Source organism: Oncorhynchus clarkii, chromosome 29, assembly GCF_045791955.1.
Source record: "Oncorhynchus clarkii lewisi isolate Uvic-CL-2024 chromosome 29, UVic_Ocla_1.0, whole genome shotgun sequence".
Classification (NCBI taxonomy): domain Eukaryota; kingdom Metazoa; phylum Chordata; class Actinopteri; order Salmoniformes; family Salmonidae; genus Oncorhynchus; species Oncorhynchus clarkii.
In genome coordinates, this window is record NC_092175.1 from 11,677,286 (window position 1) to 11,693,224 (window position 15,939).

The 15,939-nt window shown below is 42.6% G+C and overlaps 1 protein-coding gene across 2 annotated transcripts in view; it reads left to right on the forward strand.

Annotated features, from left to right (window-relative positions):
* The window catches only part of LOC139388399 (noelin-like), a 54,014-nt gene that overhangs the window by 12,212 nt on the left and 25,863 nt on the right, over positions 1-15,939 (forward strand). Inside the window, exon 1 of one of the 2 annotated variants that reach the window (XM_071135037.1) lies at positions 13,752-14,347. The exons of the other annotated variant lie outside the window; for it this stretch is intronic. Within the exon in view, the coding sequence (XP_070991138.1) occupies positions 14,198-14,347 (150 nt within the window). The 5' untranslated portion in view covers positions 13,752-14,197. Of the gene's footprint in view, positions 1-13,751; positions 14,348-15,939 lie in introns of those variants that run through there. 2 annotated transcript variants of the gene reach the window in all.

Genomic DNA, 15,939 nt, shown 5'->3' on the forward strand with positions numbered 1-15,939 from the left:
TCTGGCAGAGTTACTCCACCTCAAGAATTTTATTTGGAAAATCGCTCGGCACACGGCATTCCGGCTCACTTGCTCTCGTTCAAGCAAATTAGAAATAAGTACAATCAGGCTATCTGGAAGGCCAAAGTGAGTTACTTTAAGGAGCAGCCCTCTCTCTGTGGGTCTAACCCCAAGAAGTTCTAGAAAACGGTTACAGACCTGGAGAATAAACCCTCCTCATCACAGCTGCCCATGTCCCTCAACGTTGATGATGTGGTTGCTGCTGACAAGGAGCACATGGCTGAGCTCTTTAATCACCACTTCATTAAGCCAGGATTCCTATTTGACTCAGCCATGTCTCCTTGCCCGTCCAACATTTCCTCATCTCCCACCCCTTCTAATGTGACTATGCTCCTCCGTCTTTTTCCCCTGCCCCACTACAAAGTATCTCCCTGTAGGCGGTTTCTGAGTCCAAGGTGCTAAAGGAGCTCCTTAAACTTGACCCCCAATAAACATCTGGTTCAGATGGTTTAGACACTTTCTTCTTTAAGGTTACTGCCCATATAATCGTCAAGTCTATCTCTGAGCTTTTTAACCAATCCCTCCTCTGTGGGGAGGTTCCCATTGCTTGGAAGGCAGCCACGGTGCATCTTTTATTTAAAGGGCGATATCAAACTGATCCTATCTGTTATAGGTCAATTTATTATTTTCCCTGTTTATCAAAAGTGTTGGAAAAACTTGTCAATAATCAACTGACTGGCTTTCGTGATGTCTGTCGCATTCTTTCGGGTATGCAGTCTGGTTTCCGCTCAGGTTATGGATGTGTCACTGCAACCTTAAAGGTCCTAAATTATGTCACCATTGCCCTTGATTTTAAGCAATATTGTGCTGCTATTTTTATTGACTTGGCCAAAGCTTTTAATAGGGTAGCCCATTCCATTCTTGTGGGCTGGCTAAGGAGTATTGGTGTCTCTGAAGGGTCTTTGGCCTGGTTTGCCAACTACCTTTCTCAAAGAGTGCAGTATATAAAGTCAGAACATCTGCTGTCTCAGGCTCAGCCACTGCCTGTCACCAAGGGAGTACCCCAAGGCTTAATCCTAGGCCCCACACTCTTCACAATTTACATCAACAACAGAGCTCAAGCAGTAGGAAGCTCTCTCATCCACTTATGTGCAGATGATACAGTCTTATACTCAGCCGGCACCTCCCCAGATTTTGTGTTGTACGGAATAAAACAACGTTTTCTTAGTGTCCAACAAGCTTTCTCTGCCCTTAACCTTGTCTTGAACACCTCCAAAACAAAGGTCAAGTGGTTTGGTAAGAAGAATGCCCCTTTCCCCACCGGTGTGATTACTACCTCTGAAGTTTTAGAGCTTGAGGTAGTCACCTCATACAAGTACTTGGGAATATGGCTAGACGGTACACTGTCCTTCTCTCAGCACATATCAAAGCTGCAGGCAAAGATTAAATCTAGACTTGGTTTCCTCTATCGTAATCACTCCTCTTTCACCATAGCGACTGGAACGACCTGCAAAAAAAACACTCAAACTGGACCGTTTTGTCTCCATCTCTTCATTCAAAGACTCAATCATGGATACTCTTACTGACAGTTGTGGCTGCTTCACATGATGTATTGTTGTCTCTACCTTCTTGCCCCTTGTGCTGTTGTCTGTCCAATCATTTTTGTACCATGTTTTGTGCTGCTGCCATGTTGTGTTGCTACCAATGTGTTTTCATGTGTTGCTGCTATGCTATGTTGTTGTCTTTACATCTCTCTTTATGTAGTGTTTGTGTCTCTCTTGTCGTGATGTGTGTTTTGTCCCATATATATGTATATATATATCTTTTTTTTTTAGATCACAGCCCGTGTCCCCGCAGGAGGCCTTTTGCATTCTGGTAGGCCATCATTGTAAATAACAATTTGTTTTTAACTGACTTGCCTAGTTAAATAGTAAAAAAAAAGTGAATAGAAAAATAGCATAGGTTACATAAAAATAAAAATACATTCTTACAGAGTCCTGCTGTTCTGTCTTAGGTTCAAATATTATTTGAAATCTTTCAAAAACTTACAGCGCTTGGAGTGTCAGATGGGCGCAGTTTGCACGTTTGAGATATTTCTGTTTCCACTGCACCTGAAAAATATGACAGCCCTCTGTAACTTTCAAGGTTTCAGGTCCACTCTATCTCCACCTCTCTCTTCCTGCATTCTTACAAAGGCCTGATGTTCACTATTTCTAAATAGTATTTGAAATAATCTGTGCTTGATTGAATTTGTCTGGCTTAATTGACCAATATAGTAGACCCAAAACCCACATTTGGCACTCTATGCAGGCTAGATCAAAGTATATTTTTCATGTTTTAAGTTATTATTTGATCCCAGGTATGCTGCTGTTTACAGTAATATACTAGCCCTCTCCTCCATAAACCTTAAGGTTTCAGGCCTACATTTCCATGCTACACATCACACACCTACAATCTGCAGCAAAGTTCAAACCTCGACATCTCGTCACACGCCTACAAACAAATACAAACCCACATACAGTTGCAGGCTAACTCAGAGCGATATGAAACATACTCCCGCTAATGTAAACGCATGCAGACTCCCTCATAGATCAAATTAAATGTATTTATGAAGCCTTTTTTTACATCAGCAGATGTCACAAAGTGCTTATACAGAAACTCATTCTAAAACCCCAAACAGCAAGCAGTGCAGATGTCGTAGAACGGTGGCTAGGAAAAACTCCCTAGAAAGGCAGGAACCTAGGAAGAAACCTAGAGAGTGTCGGGGTAGGTTCCTTGTTCCTTGTCAATCATTGGCTTATTGGTAAAATCAGCAATCAGACAATATCTTCTTTAAGTACATCAATCAAACCTTTATTAATGCAATTGCAGACAGAACTTGACAACGGAAACACAGCACGTGTGTTTCAGAGTAAGTTCTGCAACCCCTCCTGAGGGCGCAGCTGATTTTATACATGTGATCACTCCCTGGTGGTATGATCACCTACGTCAATGTATGTATACAGCAATATGCTGAGGTTACCTTATAAGACAACCTAGTACAGTAGCTTCTCTGAATTCATTAGCATTGTCCACTGTCACACAAGATCAAAATGTCAAAACCAGACAGTGGTTACTTCTCTTTATCTAGTTTCGGTCTGACTCAGACCTAGCCTGCAAGCACCCTCTTGCAACAGCTAGGGCATAACCACAAAGACTAAAATAGATGGCTTGTGGAAGGTATAGTGGTAGAGTTTTTAGGCACATAGCAACCGTATCTATTATAAGGCCTGCAGAAAAACATATGAATCTTAAGGTCCCCTTAATTAATAATGGGAAGGGTCTTTGGGACCCTAACCCCTTCAAGAGGAACCAGGCTCTGGGGGGGGGGGGGGGGGGGGGGTCAGTCCTCTTCTGGCTGTTCCGGGTGGAGACTATAAGGGTACATGGCCATTAAGGCCAGATTGTTCTTCAAGATGTTCAAACGCTCATAGATGACCAGCAGGGTCAAATAATAATCACAGTGGTTATATGGGGGTGCAACAGGTTAGTACCTCAGGAGTAAATGTCAGTTGGCTTTTCATAGTCGAGCATTCAGAGGTCGAGACAGCAGGTGCGGTCTAGAGAGAGGGGGAGAGAGAGAGTGAGAGAGAGAGAGAGTAGAAAACAGCAGGTTCAGGTAGCACATCCGGTGAACAGTTCAGGATTCCATAGCCGCAGGCAGTTGAACAGTTGAAACTGGAGGTAGCAGCACAACCAGGTGGACTGGAGACAGCTAGGACTCATCAGGCCAGGTAGTCTTAAGGCATGGTCCTAGGGCTCAGTTCCTCCGGGAGGGGAGGGAGAGAAAGAGAGGGAGCATACTTCAATTCACACAAGACACCAGACATAACAGACTGCTCCTAGCCCCCCGACACATAGACTATTGCAGCATAGATACTGGAGGCTGAGATGGGGGAGTCGGGAGACACTGTGGCCCCGTCCGAAGATACCCCCGGACAGGGCCAACTAGGCAGGATATAACCCAACCCACTTTGCCAAAGCATAGCCCTCACACCACTAGAGGAATATCAACAAACCACAAACTTACTACCCTGAGACAAGGCTGAGTATAACCCATGAAGGTCTCATCCAACGCTGAGCCCAAGAGGGCGTAAACCGGACAGAAAGATTACGTCACTGACGCAACCCACTTAAGTGATGCACCCCTCCAAGGGAGTGCATGGGAGAGCACTAGTAAGCCAGGGACTCAGCCCCCATAATACGGTCAGAGGCAGAGAATCCCAGTGGAGAGAGGGGAGCTGGCCAGGCAGAGACAGCAAGGGCGTTTAGTTGCTCCACTGCCTTGCTGTTGTCTGTCGCATCCCTGGGTCAGACTACACTCAATCATAGGATTTACTGAAGAGATGAGTCATAAGTAAAGAGTTAAAGGTCGATACCGAGTTTGCATCTCTCACATGGATAGGCAGACCATTCCATAAAATGTAGCTCTATAGGAAAAGCCCTGCCTCCAGCTGTTTGCTTCAAAATTCTAGGAACTGTAAGGAGGCCTGCATCTTGTGATCATAGCATACGTGTAGGTACAGTTCAAGTCGGAAGTTTACATACACTTAGGTTGGAGTCATTAAAACTGGTTTTTGAACCACTCCACAAATGTCTTGTTAACAAGCTATAGTTTTGGCAAGTCGTTTTAAGACATCGACTTTGTGCATGACACAAGTCATTTTTCCAACAATTGTTTACAGACAGATTATTTCACTTATAATTCACTGTATCACAATTCCAGTGGGTCAGAAGTTTACATACACTAAGTTGACTGTGCCTTTAAACAGCTTAATGTCATGGCTTTAGAAGCTTCTGATAGGCTAATTGACATAATTTGAGTCAATTGGAGGTGTACCTGTGGATGTATTTCAAGGCCTACCTTCAAACTCAGTGCCTCTTTGCTTGACATCATGGGAAAATCAGAAGAACTCAGCCAAGACCTCAGAAAAAAATTGTAGACCTCCACAAGTCTGGCTCATCCTTGGGAGCAATTTACAAACACCTGAAGGTACCACGTTCATCTGCAAAAACCATAGTACGCAAGTATAAACACCATGGGACCACGCAGCTGTCATACCGCTCAGGAAGGAGACGTGTTCTGTCTCCTAGAGATGAACGTACTTTGCTGCGAAAAGTGCAAATCATTCCCAGAACAACAGCAAAGGACCTTGTAAAGATGCTGGAGGAAACAGGTACAAAATTAACTATATCCACAGTAAAACAAGTCCTATATCGACAAAACCTGAAAGGCAGCTCAGCAAGGAAGAAGCCACTGCTCCAAAACTGCCATAAAAAAAGCCAGACTATGGTTTGCAACTGCACATGGGGACAAAGATTGTACTTTTTGGAGAAATGTCCTCTGGTCTGGTGAAACAAAAATAGAACTGTTTGGCCATAATGACCATAGTTATGTTTGAAGGAAAAAGGGGGAGGTTTGCAAGCCGCAGAACACTAACACCGGAAAATTATGTGGATATATTGAAGCAACATCTCAAGACATCAGTCAGGAAGTTAAAGCTTGGTCGCAAATGGGTCTTCCAAATGGACAATGACCCCAAGCATACTTCCAAAGTTGTGGCAAAATGGCTTAAGGACAACAGAGTCAAGGTGTTGGAGTGGCCATCATAAAGCACTGACCTCAATTCTATAGAAAATGTGTGGGCAGAACTGAAAAAGCGTGTGCGAGCAAGGCAGCCTACAAACCTGACTCAGTTATACCAGCTCTGTCAGGAGGAATGGGCCAAAAATCACCCAATCTATTGTGGGAAGTTTGTGGAAGGCTACCCGAAACGTTTGATCCAAGTTAAACAATTTAAAGGCAATGCTACCAAATCCTAATTGAGCGTATGTAAACTTCTGACCTGCTGGGAATGTGATGAAATAAATAAAAGCTGAAATAAATAATTCTCTCTACTATTATTCTGACATTTCACATTCTCAAAATAAAGTGGTGATCCTAACTGACCTAAGACAGGGAATGTTTATTATGATTAAATGTCAGGAATTGTGAAAAACTGAGTTTAAATGTGTTTGGCTAAGGTGTATGTAAACTTCCGACTCCAACTGTATGTACGGCAAATCGGAGAGATAGATAGGAGCAGATCTATGTAATGCTTTGTAGGTCAGCAGTAAACCTTGAAATCAGCCCTAGCCTTAACAGTAAGCCAGAGTAGAGAGGCTAGCACTGGAGTAATTTGGTCACATTTTTGGGTTCAAGTCAAGATTCTAGTATCCGTGTTTAGCACTAACTGAAGTTTATTTTGTGTTTTATCCAGGTAGCCGGAAAGTAGAGCATTGCAGTAGTCTAACCGAGTATTGCAGTAAGTCTAATCTGAAAGTGAAAGTGGTATGTTTTGAATATGGAAAAAACTGCCCTTTGATATATTCTTGATATGTTTGTCAGAAGAAAGATCAGGGTCCAGAGTAACACTGAGGTCCTTCACAGTTTAATTTGGGACCATTAAGATTAATTGTCAGATCCAACAGCAGATCTGTTTGTTTCTTGGGACCTAGAAATGGCAACTCTGTTTTGTCCGAGTTTAAAAGTAAAACATTTACCGCCATCTACTTCCTTACGTCTGAAACACAGGCTTCAAGAGTAGGCAATTTTGGGGCTTTACCACGTTTCATTGCATAGCAGTGAATGTTGACATTGTGTTTTCCGAATTACGTTACAAAGAGGTAGAATATATATTGAAAACAATAGTGGTCCTAAAACGGAACCTTGAGGAACACCGAAATGTACAATTGATTTGTCAGAGGACAAACTATCCACAGAGACAAACTGATATCTTTCCGACAGATAAGATCTAAACCAGGCAAAAACTTGTCCATCTAGACAAATTAAGGTTTTCCAACCGTCTTGATGGAGTTCCCACATATGCTGAGCACTTGTTGGCTGCTTTTCCTTCACTCTGCTGTCCAACTCATCCCTAACGATCTCAATTGGGTTAAGGTTGGGTGATTGTGGAGGCCAGGTCATCTGATTCAGCACTCCATCGCTCTCCATCTTGGTCAAATAGCCCTTACACACCCCGGAGGTGTGTTTTGGGTCATTGTCCTGTTGAAAAACAAATACTAGTACCACTAAGCACAAACCATATGGGATGGCGTATCGCTGCAGAATGCTATTGTAGCCATGCTGGTTAAGTGTGCCTTGGATTCTAAATAAATCACTGACAGTTTCACTAGCAAAGCACCCCCACACCATCACACTTCCTCCTCCATGCTTCACCGTGGGAACCACACATGCGAAGATCATCCGTCCACATACTCTTCGTCTCACAAAGACACGACAGTTGGAACCAAAAATCTCACATTTGGACTCATCAGACGTGTGGACATATTTCCACCGGTCTAATGTCCATTGCTTCTGTTTCTTGGCCCAAGTTAGTCTCTTCTTATTATTGTTGTCCTTTAGTGGTATTTTTTTGCAGCAATTCAACCATGAAGGCCTGATTCACGCAGTCTCCTCTGAACAGCTGATGTTGAGATGTGACTGTTACTTTAATTCTGTGAATCATTTATTTGGACTGCAATCTGAGGTGCAGTTAACTCTAATGAACGTATCCTCTGCAGCAGAGGTAACTCTGGGTCATCCTTTCCTGTGTCAGTCCTCATGAGAACCAGTTTCATCATAGCGCTTGATGGTTTTTGCGACTGCACTTGAAGAAACTTCTTGAAAGTTCTTGAAATTTTCCAGATTGATAGACCTTCGTGTCTTAAAGTAGTGATGGACTGTTGTTTCTCTTTGCTTATTTGAGCTGTTCTAGCCATACTATGGACTTGGTCTTTTACCAAATAGGGCTATCTTCTATATACTATCCCTACCTTGTCACAACACAACTGATTGTCTCAAACACATTAAGAAGGAAAGAAATTCCACAAATTAACTTTTAACAAGGCACACCTGTTAATTGATATGCATTGCAGGTAACTACCTCATGAAGCTGGTTGAGAGAATGCGAAGCGTGTGTAAAGCTGTCATCAAGGCAAAGGGTTGCTGCTTTGAAGAATCTCAAATATAAAATATTTTTGGGATTTGTTAAACACTTTTTTGGTTACTACATGATTCCATATGTGTTATTTCGTAGTTTTGATGTCTTCACTATTATTGTACAATGTCCAAAATAGTAAAAATAAAATAAAACTCTGGAATGGGTAGGTGTGTCCAAACTTTTGGCTGTTACTGTAGGTCCGGAGACATGTTGGACAAAACCCACTGAGTGTATGATGGTTCCGAAAGCCTTTAGGAGTGGGTCTGTGAACTTTTCCATGTGAATATTGAAGTCACCAAAAATTTGAATATTATCTGCCATGACTACAAGGTCTGATAGGAATTCAAGATACTCAGTGAGGGACGATGTACATGCCCACAAGGCCTGTAAACAGTTGCTATGAGTAAGCTGCATAGATTCCATGACTAGAAGCTTAAAAGATGAAAACACAGTATTTTTTTTGTTGGTACATCTTCGCGGGATGCGCGGGGGATATGGTCACAGGTCTAACCAGAAGGAGAGGCCTCATTTAACACAGTAAATTCATCAGGCTGGAGCCATGTTTCAGTCAGGCCAATCACATCAAGGTTATGATCAGTGATTAGTTAATTGACTATGACTGCCTTGGAAATGAGGGATCTAACATTAAGTAGCCCTATTTTGAGATGTGAGATATCACAATCTCTTTCAATAATGACAGGAATGGCGGAGGTCTTTATTTCAGTGAGATTACTAAGGCAAACACCGCCATGTATAGTTTTGCCCAACCTAGATTGAGGGACAGACACGGTCTCAATGTGGATAGCTGAGCTGACTACACTGACTGTGCTAGTTGTCTAACAGCCTGCTGCCTGGCCTGCACCGTATCGCATTGTTTAGTTAGAGGAGTTATAGCCCTGTCTATGTTGATAGATAAGATGAGAGCACCCCTCCAGTTAGGAGGGAGTCCTGACGTGGTCCTGTTTGAGGGTGAGTCCCAGAAAGAGGGCCTATTGTCTACAAATTCTATCTTTTGGGAGGGGCAGAAAACAGTTTTCAACCAGTGATTGAGTTGCGAGACTGTTGTAGAGCTCATCACTCCCCCTAACTGGGAGGGGGCCAGAGACAATTACATGATGTTGACACATCTTTCTAGCTCATTTACACGCTGAAGCACATTCAAATGCATTCACTATACACATACATAAATCCTCAGCAAAAATGTTCACATGTCCACAAACACACTCATGCAGACAATACATTCATTTGTAGAGACAAAATTCCAAACACTTATGTCCAGTGTGCTGATCAGCTTCGGCTACATCTCTCACCCAGCTAGAAATGTAGGGATCCAAGAGAGAGCGAGTGAGAGAGCGAGAGAGAGAGTGGGGGGGTTGTAATGCAAGGTTTACACTCTATAATCAATTCAGTTCTTGGGAGAGTGAGAAATATGGAGAGAAAGATGGAGTCTCTGCAGCTGCATTTCATTATGTGATTGACATCTTGGATTTGATTTATTCATATTTCAGTGTGAGTGAAAGAAGTTGTCCATTTTAATTGGCACAGCTCCATCCGACTCAATGGGAGAGATCATTGATGATCATATGTCATACTATACATTCAGAGTTGTGTATGTAGTAGTAGCTGCAGTAGTTATACATGCGATATGGTCATAGCAACCATATAACATGGGAGAATATAGCCGTTTTAAATGACATTCTAGTCTGACTAAATAAGAGACATAATTGGGGATGTGTGAACCTCAGGCTTTCTCTTTGATACTTACTGTAATGTTCCTTTTACTCCTTAATTTCCTCTCTGCCACTCTCTGTGAATCGGTCAGTCAAGCCATTCTAGCGTGACAAGCCTGAGCTAGTCCTCCACTGACTGATCTGTTCCAGTGGTTTAGCTGATCTGTCCAGGGCATAGACATAGGAACGGTTTCCCATACACAGATTAAGCCTAGTCACGGACTAAAAAACATGCTTAAGGACTAGGTTGAATTTGTGTTGGGGAAACCAACCCAGTTAAAGCAGATTATTAATGCTTAGTACTGCTATGCAAACTGACTGGCAGAGATGAGATGGCCCTGGGATGGGGTGGGCTGAGCTGGGCAGGAGAGGGGAGGGGAGGTCATGGCAGGACAGGACAGGACTTGGATGGGTTGGGCTGGGATGGGCAGGGTAGGAGAGGGCACACACAGAGGTGAGCTGACCCCCTCTGATACCTCACACTGTCCTGTAGAGTCACAACTGCTGTGTACTGTGCACTGAGAAAGGTCAAAGAGAGAGGGGGGATGGAGAGACAGATACATAGTAGGAGGGGGGAGAGAGGACAAGGGAAAAGGAAGGAGAGACTGAAGGTGAGAGAGAATGGGAGACTGAGTCTTATTTATATCACCATACTGCATTACTGAGAGGACATCAATAGCCCATATAACACTGTATATTTTGGGTCTTGATGTAATATCTTGCAGTATTACAGCTAAACCTATAGGTTGAGCACTACTTTGATTCTTTACTTCAGGGTTGGGCAACTCCAGTCCTCAGGGTGCTGATTGGTGTCACCCTTTTGCCCCAGACCCAGCTAGCATACCTGAATCCAATAATGAACTAATCATGATCTTCGGTTTAGAATGCAATTAGTTTAATCAGCTGTGTTTACTAGGGATGGGGAAAAAAAGTGTGACACCATTCCGGTCACATGAACCAAAACGCTGTAATGAAATTATTTATTGAGTAATATTAACGGAATGATTAAAGTGAGGATCCAAAATAGTCACAAGGTAATGGGAAAGAGGTAATAGGATAAAAGAAGGAGACAGGTATGGTGCCTAGAGTACTGGCGGGTCATCCTGCTGCTGTGGATATGGCTGTGGTTCAGGGCCGTATGCAGGGCTGGCCCTGGGCATGAGCAACATAAGCGGTTGCTTAGGGCCCCGGACGATAATCGAAATTTGGTAGTGTATCAGCAGTGCCTAGGGGCCCTGACCTACAGGGGGCCCTCACTGATTTTGTTAGTCACTCTCACTCAGGTATCATATGAACATGGGATAAGTCATGGTAAAATGTGTAGAATTGCATGAAATTAGTTTTAAAACTGCAAAAATATATCTCCACCGCGTGGCAGAATTTGTAGAATTGGAGGAAATTTGCTTTAAAACAAGAAAATGTTCTGTTCAGCCCCATGGCACAATGAGTAGAATTGCACAAAATGTGTTTTAAAACGGAAAGATTTTCTTTCCGCCCTGTGGCAAAATGTTGCAGAAAATGTGCCTTAAAACTGCAACATTTTCTCTATGCCCCATGGCAAAATGTGTAGAATTGTAGGAAGTTAACTTTAAAACATAATTTGTTCTCTTCGCAATCAAGAGGGGGACCACTAAAATGCTTTACCCGTGAGGTGTAGGGCTCCCAAACCAAATCTCGCTTCTCAGAGTAGGAGTGCTGATTTAGGATCAAGTCCCCCTTGTAATCTTATTCATTGTGAGCTTGAAGTCAAAACTGATCCTAAGTCAGTACTTCTACTACTCTGACAAGGTTGATACTATATATATTGCCTATGGCAGGGTTTCCAAAACCCTGGTTTTTGCCCTACCACTACAGAGCTGATTCAAATAACGAGAGAGTGTGAGTGAGTGAGAATCAATTCACCTGAACCTGTATGTGAGGGGTAGGCAACGTTGGTCCTGTAGTGCCACAGGCACTTCATGTTTTGTTGTTTAAAACACCTGGAAGACCAGGTGTGTTGACTTTAGCAATCACTGAACTGATCAATTAGCTCAGTTGGTCAGGTGTGGTGCCTAGTTGGAACAAAATCCTGCAGTACCTGTGGCACCCCAGGAACAGGGTTGCCGACCCCTGCCTTGCTTGTTCTTTTGTCTGCAACACCTTCAGAAATCCTTTTTGGTGATGCAAATTAGGCACACCTTCCAAACACAAAATTAGTCGCTAACCGTTGGGTGATTAATTTACACATTTAAATTGGGTTCTGACATGTATGTGATATTTCACGGCTATTTAATGAAGAACAGTGTTGCCTTGTGACTACTGTCCCTTTAAAAGACAGTTTGAAGTACCAGCAACACCAAAAGCAGCTACAAGATGGTGCCAGAGTCTTCAACATCATTAGTTTTACTGTAAAGGCAGTGTTGATAATGATAGTTGTGCATTTTGGGGACTTTTGAATTAAGCTTGGTTTTGTGTTAAAATCGTTGATGTGTTTTAATGCACTTTTTTTCATTATTGGATAATACATGCTTGTTATCCTTATTGTGTGCCCTATTAGGCATATGTACAGCTCTTATTTGCCTATCTCACCTTAATATGCCCATCACAACTTCTGATCAAATTCTGAACTGGTGGAGTATTTAAATCAAATCATAATGGACTTTAATTGCATGAGGTTGTTCATGATATTAAGGTCAACTTGAATAATTATCGGTACCTTTAACATCTCGGGGTCCATGGCGGGTGTGGGAGTGAGAAACGTCACCTGCTGCGGCCCGGGATAATTGCCGCGTTCAAAACAACTGGGAACTCAGAAACAAATGATCCCAGACTGAGAGAAATCGATTTGAACGGTCATCCAACTCGGAATTCCAACTCGGGAACTTGGGCTTCTTTCTAGAGCTTCAACTTTCCGACTTGAAGAGCACCTACTTCATGATTTGACGTCGTATTTTTTCGGGTTCACTTTTCTTTTCTATTTTTTTGGGGCAATAGAAGCGCTCAGCATTTTGCGTGCAGGCAGGTGGGGAATTTTACCGGGAACTGCTCTTTCCCCTATTTCCTCTGGGGGCGCGATTGAGGACAATCCGTGATTACACCAGCCAAGCAGACACGGACACCCGGTGGCACGAGGAAGGGAGTCTCGAACCTGGTTGACGCCATCATATTTGCGTGTTGTTTGCGTTGCTATACACATTAAATAAAGTGGTTTCCCCAAGGGTACTTTGGGAAAGGTGATGGTTCTATGTGGAACCACAATGATTTAAAGAACCCTTCGAGCTCTTCAATGGTTCATTACGGTTCACAAAAGGGGTATTTGCTCTTTTAGGGAAAATTAAAACATAGTGAAACGGCTCATCAGAATATGTTGGGTCATGGTATGCGCATAGTTATTTTTGTGCAACCGTGAGTGAGAGTGTCATTCCAGTTTTGTAATCTGTTATGTTGTTGTGGCCGGTAACGGTGTTTTTTGTATTAATTGAGAACGTTGTCGCAAATGTTCTCAGGGATCCGCAGTTGTTACAGAGGTAGTTCACTTCATATTCACCTAGTCAATTAACACAATAATAACACCTAAGGAATGTTAGCAATACGATATGGCTGACAAGAATACAAAATAAAAAACGGCGGTTCTTCAAAATGATCTAGAAAGAATCGTTCAGACTGAGAAAGATTCTTTATGGAACCATTCTCCAGAAAGTTAGATAAATAACCGTAATAAAGGCTGCTATATAGCCCCCCAAAAAGAGTTGCAACCATAGTGGAACCCTTTTTTTGGTGCTATATAGAAAACATTTGAATGGGTCTTTATAGCATGTTCCGTGTAGAATCTTGAAAAAATGGTTCTATATTGCACCAAAAGGTTTCCGCTACGGTTACAAGCCAAATAACCCCTATCTGGCAGTATACAGATCCATTGTTTTGTGTGTGTGTGTGTGTATATATATATATATATATATATATATATCTGCAGGCACCTCCTTCTCCTTTTGGAACAGCCTGTGTGTTGTCACTCGCACTTATATCCAAGAGTGCGCGAGGCAGGAGGCGGACTGAGGGCGTGAACGAAAGAGGAAGGGAGAACGGGAAAGCCAACAGAGCGCGGGACAGCACAGAGAGAGAAAGCCCTGTCATTTGAATTGAAAGAGATAGGCCTGTCCATCCATATTTCTCCATCTCTAACCCACTCCTCAATCTCACTTTCTCACGACTTTCGGGTCTGTCCGATTGGTCATCGAGGGTTTATTCTCGTTAACGTGATCCATACCTGCCCCGAGTTTTTTTCCAGATCCGAACCATTCCGCCATTCACCAGTGATGTCCAAGAAACGACCGACCGAAACGGGGCTACGGGTGTTACACCAGCAGGCTGTGGCTTCACCGGGCAACATGGCTTGCCTTGCTCGTTTCTCACCGGATTGTGCTGAAATAGAATGCAGCTAATTTGGGTTAAACACAGAGTGAAGAGATGTCGGTACCGTTGTTGAAGATCGGTGTGGTGCTGAGCACCATGGCGATGATCACTAACTGGATGTCGCAGACGCTGCCCTCGCTGGTGGGGCTCAACACCACCAAGATCACCGCGGAGAGGGCAGGCTACCCGGACAGGAGCACCGGAGTAAGTGTCACCACAACTTTTCGTTTTTCGCGGCTTCATTTTGGCTGCGTATTATTTACCCAACTGTTACTTATTTTATTTTTATTCGCTCTCATTGGTTCATTAATTATTAAACGTATAAAAGCCATTCTCTTTAAGCTCTTTTTGTTTTTTTGCTTGACAGGGACACTAGTGTATTTTTATGTTGTGCAGTCTGTTTCCAGCGCTTGGTTGGCTCTCAGATTTTAGAGCAAATGGAATTGCAGAGGCATGGTTGATATCGTCTTTCTCAGTTTGACATCACTCGAGATAGAGAGAGAGAGACTAGTTGTAGGTTACTGTATTTTCGAGGTGAGGCGGGGGTAGCGCGCTGAGGTGGAGGAGAACAAGGGCGCCCGGTGAAAACTGAGAGCGGTAATGGACTTGGGTGCTGTCATTGATAAAACGCTGCAAGGTGAAAATTGAGTGAAAATGACATTTCGCGGCCAGACCTCTACAGTGAAAGCAGCTGGGTTCATATTTATCCCCCGGATTTCAGGCACCCTCAGTGGGGTCTCAGATTCTCTGATCATCGAATGAAAAGCGCACCCGATACATAATTGGGTCCTGTTATTACTCGGGGCAGAAAGCTTCTTCTCTTTGTATCTTTGTCAAGCACAATCTGACCTTTTGGTTAAACCTTTTGGTAATTATTTATTAAACATAAATAGGCTAATTCTTCGTGAAATAAATGTTGAAACCTGTAGAGAAAAAAAAAATGTATATGTGATTTTACGCAATGAGGTTGAGTAAGAAATAATTAATAAAACGCACTCCTTGATAATGGTTTACGTTTTTTGTCAAAAAGCTATTTGATTAGAACATAAACCATTTCAATAATTAAACCACAAAACAGTACTATCTGGTCCGATATAAAGGCTGCACTGTAATGAAGGGCCGACATATTACAATATCACATCGTCATTTTCGCTTATTACATGACAGACAAAATGTTGCGTTATTACATAGCAATAACTAGAGCCATGTGTTAAGATTAGACACGGCTCTGGTAATAACATCCGTGTTTGCACTCTGACTTTGAGCTGTTCTCCTGTGGGATTATTGATTTTTTTTTTAACTTCCTCTAAACCATGCACACAAAAAATCTAGGGGGTACAAAGTACATGAGGACGGCTGGGGGGGGGTGGTGGTGAAATTGGAGAATTTGACATTTTTCAATCAGCTGAAATAGCTTTTTCTTGTAGTCTAGAGCCATAATCATAATGCTTAATTATATGTATAAAAATATAAAATAAAAAGTATTTAATGACTAAAATAACCATTTGAGCTCTTCAATGGTTCCTTACAGTTCACAAAAGGGTTCTTTACTCATTTAGTGATAATTAAAATGTAGGACACGCTTAGAATATTGTTGTGTAACCGTCAGTCAGAGTGTCATTCCAGTTAGTCTCATGTGTTGTGTTAGGCCAGTATCTGCGTTTAGTCGTTCGAAGTGCTTTGTGAAAGACTCATGTATGGTCTTGTTAATTGAGAACGATTGATTAAATCAGTCAGTTCTCAATTCTTTCTTCAGGGACCCCAATCTGTTCCAGTGGTAGCTCACTCGACTCAAC